Source organism: Eimeria acervulina, genomic scaffold (assembly GCF_000499425.1).
Source record: "Eimeria acervulina Houghton genomic scaffold, Eah_scaff315, whole genome shotgun sequence".
NCBI classification, from domain to species: domain Eukaryota; phylum Apicomplexa; class Conoidasida; order Eucoccidiorida; family Eimeriidae; genus Eimeria; species Eimeria acervulina.
This window is the reverse complement of record NW_013549893.1, coordinates 25,941-30,210: the sequence shown is the minus strand read 5'-3', so window position 1 is coordinate 30,210 and position 4,270 is coordinate 25,941. Positions and strand designations below refer to the sequence as shown.

Sequence of the window (4,270 nt, the reverse complement as noted above, 5' to 3'; positions counted from 1 at the left end):
AGCACGTCCTGCTACTCGGGTTTGCTTGTAACACCGCTAGCGAGGGTTAGTGTTATGAAAGTTGTGCATATCCTCGTAGTAGAATAAAAATACTATTTACAAAGCGCCGCAGCCCTTCACCATTATAATGAAGCATGCAAGTGTCTTGTATTAGTTTTGCTCTATAGCCAGATTAAAGGGGAGTGAATATCACTTTTCAATCGTTGAAAGGATTTCAAATTTAACGCCTCTTCTTTCTCTGATGCTGAAGTAGATCACAAGGTTGGGCCTGTTTGCCCAGAGAACGTGAAGTTCCACACTAATGCTAATGCTAATGCATTAGTTTCTTTCTTACAAAATAATAATATTAGTGTTAGAGATACTGTGGCACTACATCTTTTCTGCAGAATGACTTCAAATGCGTTACGTTTTAAATGCGTCAAGTTTTAAATGCGTTTAGTTCGTCGGCATTTCCAAACACGCAGTGCAAATATCACAGCGCATTCCACATTGTAGAGATAAAAGAAAAAAAAACCTACACCGGAGTTTTAGTGTTTGTCTCTGCAGACAAACATAATTCTATCCTTGTTGTTTCAGTGAATATGACACAGAAGTGAATAAATAAATTCCCTTGCTGAGCAGAGCAAATGCAGAAACCCTCCATTATGTGTTGGGGGCAAGCTGCACCATTCAACACTTGCGGAGGAGATCGTAACCCTAAACCCTAAACCCTAAACCGTAAACCCGAAAGCAAATAAAACGAATCAAAGCGGAGACGGCAAATTTGTTTTCACCGAATAAAGGACGTCGCTCGGAAAAGACGCCGCCTCCTCAATGGACTCCCTTCAACGGGCAGCAACACACATCTCACAAGAAGAGAAAGAAAACTGACCAAGTACCTACTAAATATATATATATATATATATAATAATGTATATATGTATGTAGAAACTGGAAAAGGCATCGCTGCGTTTTTGTATTAGGGTCCCGGCTTTAGGGTTAAAACTACGAAGCAGAATGAAGCGTACCTTGGAAAGAGCCACTCAACAAAGCGAACTAAACACCAGTCTACAATCGCGACGAGAGCGAAGAACTTCCCCGAAAAAGGGCCGCATCTGTTCAGAGCCCTCAGGACTTGAACAGCTTCTTGGGAGGTAGGAAGGGGCGGCGGGTGAGGCGGCAGTGGGACATTAGACAAGGAAATTCCTTTTCGAAGATTTGCAGACATCGGCAGGTCGAAAAGAGCGCTGAAATACACCTGTTCCTGCAGAATAAACGCGCAACGTAACAAGCCCCGTCGGCTGAAAAAAGAGTAAAAACGTTGATGGGCTCGTCTAACAGAAGCTAGTGAATGCAAATAAAGTAACGACAAGCTTTCAATACTTCGCCTAATAGAAGAAACGGAATGCAAACGAAATGAAAGCGAAGTGCATTATATTATATTCAAGGGCGCGTACCACCCGGTCGGCAACGTCTTCCCATGAGTACATTTCAAGTACCTGAGCAAAGCAGACAAAATTTGATTACAATCAATAAATCCGAGTTTACAATTAATTTTTTCATGATGTTATTTCCGCGAGTTCATATCGAATGTATACAAGAAAATGATATGCATGTATGATATTAAGCTGCATCTCTTCCATTAAAAAATAGGTTTCCACGAGCAAAAAGTATAAATTCCTGAACGCAGGAGAATAAACTAAGAATTGCCGCTGCTGCCCTCTCGTTTTGCAGTAGTATACCACGCGAATTGTTCGCTTACTCTTTGGTGCAATGCATGCGGGACTAAGAATTGCCGCTGCTGCCCTCTCGTTTTGCAGTAGTATACCACGCGAATTGTTCGCTTACTCTTTGGTGCAATGCATGCGGGTCGACATCGCCTCTTTCAACTTGTTGAATTGCCTCTTCTAGTTTCAACGTCAGAGCAGCGGGATTAGGAGAGGCTAAGCGCACCATATCAGGAGGCAGCACCTGCACTCCAACAGCCAGCAGCAGGAGATAAAAAAACAAAAAGACTCAAGCTCAGGTTCGGCAGCCCCCCAAAAAAGAGAGCGAGAAAATGCTTTTCTATCGTATTCATAATAGCCTGTTCGTTCTCTAACGACCTCAAACTGCCGAAATGATGAACAGAAATGCAAGGCTGAGAGGTTAAATACGGGTACAGGGGGAAACAGTGGAAGAACAAATGCTGCTATGAATGCGCACATCAAAGAAACACGCAAAATTCATAAAACAAACAGAAAATGCCTCACCTCGGGAATGCCGCCGACGTCGGTTGAAACGACAACAAGCCCGCAGGCAGCAGCCTCTGCATGCAAGAGAGAGCATTCAATTATATAGTATATATATAACCCCATATATAGTAATATAAATATTCAAAATGTATACACTGACTGAAGGCACCTCCACCTTACCCACAATCGCAATACAAAAGGACTCTGTCAGCGACGCATTCAGAAATATTTGCCCCCGCTGTAGAAATGAACAGGCCTGTCCATGAGGAATAGCTCCTGCAACAAAGAAAGAAAAAGCAGGAAAAAGCAGTCATATCGCCTATACTAGGCAGCGCAAAGCAGGAAGCTGCTGGTCATCGACAAAAAGTAATAAGCACCGACAAGCTTCACCAACAACACGTGTAAAACATGCATTCTCCTTTTTCAGGATACAGCAGAAGAAAAGCATTAACAATAACAATGAAACAGATACAATAACAGAAACAATACAACAAAAAAGATAAAATTACAGAAACAATGTTGAGCTGTAAAAAGATAGCAACAGTAATAATTATACAACATACGAAAACACAAATGAGATTAAGCCATGAGATGATAATGATAATAACAACAGCACAGCATCAATACTAATACACTAATAAAATATACAAATACGAAAATAAAACGAGAAAGAATGAGAATATTTATTGCAGGAGGCTTCGGCCTCTTCGACAGATCAGGGACGTATGAGGGTACATCCTGCGGCAAGCAAAACACAAGAAAAACAAAAGCAAGCATTCCTCAGTAGGCATATATAAACTGACTGAAAGAATCATGTAAAGCAGAATAATAGAGAGCAAGTAACAGGATACACAATTGCGGAATAGCATTAAGCAACCAAATGACTTCCTACTTTATCCACACAAATGCATGCGTATATATAATAGATAATTAAATGATAATTGCTTTGCAGCTTTCTCGTCTTTCTGCTTACCACTGCATTGTTGATGACGGCGATCTGGTGAGGATTTAAGGCGCCTCTGAGCACAAGGTTTTCTTTGTGTGTGTGCGAGACGCAAATGCAGTGGTTGCAGTGCGTTAAGAAGAACTTGAATATCTTGTTCATGTGAATGCAAGCAGCATCTGCAAAGCTAAACATTGAATGGTCTGTATATACCACCTAATCAACACAACAAGAATGACAAAAGAAAACACAGACAGATAATGCCTAACTCCAAATAACCCTTTCTCTCTTCCCATTATAAGAAACACGCAAAATAAATAAAATAAATCTACTGTTAGCAAAGAAACTGCAGCAAAGGCAAACTAATCAACGCAGCAACGTGGATGCACTCGATCTGCAGATTACATGCGTATAATTCTTTCGTGAGAGTAGCAGGAGAGTTGCAGAAATAAAGATATTTAAACATAAACATGAGCATTGTTTATACACTCAATTGTTCTACTCTCATACATTACACATCCTTTCAACTCAAAGTTGAATATACATGCATAAGCACTAACACAACCCAATACTATGCCTATATCAATACACAATATACATATATACATATATATGTATATATTTACATTTATATTATTCATATATACATATACATTTATATTTACATATACATTTATATTCATATTATGTGAATGCAAGCAGCATCTGCAAAGCTAAACATTGAATGGTCTGTATATACCACCTAATCAACACAACGAGAAGGACAAAAGAAAACACAGACAGATAATGCCTAACTCCAAATAACCCTTTCTCTCTTCCCATCATAAGAAACACGCAAAAGAAAGAAAAGAAAGAAGATAAATCTCCTGTTAGCAATGAAACTGCAGCAAAGGCAAACTAATCAGCGCAGCGACGTGGCTGCGCTCGATCTGCAGATTAAATGCGTATAATTCTTTCGTAAGAGTAGCAGGAGAGTTGCAGAAATAAAGATATTTAAACATAAACATGAGCATTGTCTATACACTCAATTGTTCTACTCTAATCCATTACACATCCTTTCAACTCAAAGTTGAATATACATGCATAAGCACTAACACAACCCAATACTATGCCT

At 39.6% G+C, this 4,270-nt stretch overlaps 1 protein-coding gene across 1 annotated transcript in view; it reads right to left on the bottom strand.

Annotated features, from left to right (window-relative positions):
- Positions 1-743: 743 nt before the first annotated feature.
- The window catches only part of EAH_00032540 (phosphatidylinositolglycan class A protein, putative), a gene marked incomplete at both ends in the record, with an annotated part of 5,020 nt that continues 1,493 nt past the window's right edge, over positions 744-4,270 (bottom strand). Inside the window, 8 exons of the mRNA XM_013395988.1 lie at positions 744-822; positions 1,008-1,243; positions 1,437-1,478; positions 1,828-1,950; positions 2,232-2,287; positions 2,394-2,489; positions 2,879-2,951; positions 3,187-3,372. Of these exons, the coding sequence (XP_013251442.1) occupies positions 744-822; positions 1,008-1,243; positions 1,437-1,478; positions 1,828-1,950; positions 2,232-2,287; positions 2,394-2,489; positions 2,879-2,951; positions 3,187-3,372 (891 nt within the window). The remainder of the gene's footprint in view (positions 823-1,007; positions 1,244-1,436; positions 1,479-1,827; positions 1,951-2,231; positions 2,288-2,393; positions 2,490-2,878; positions 2,952-3,186; positions 3,373-4,270) is intronic.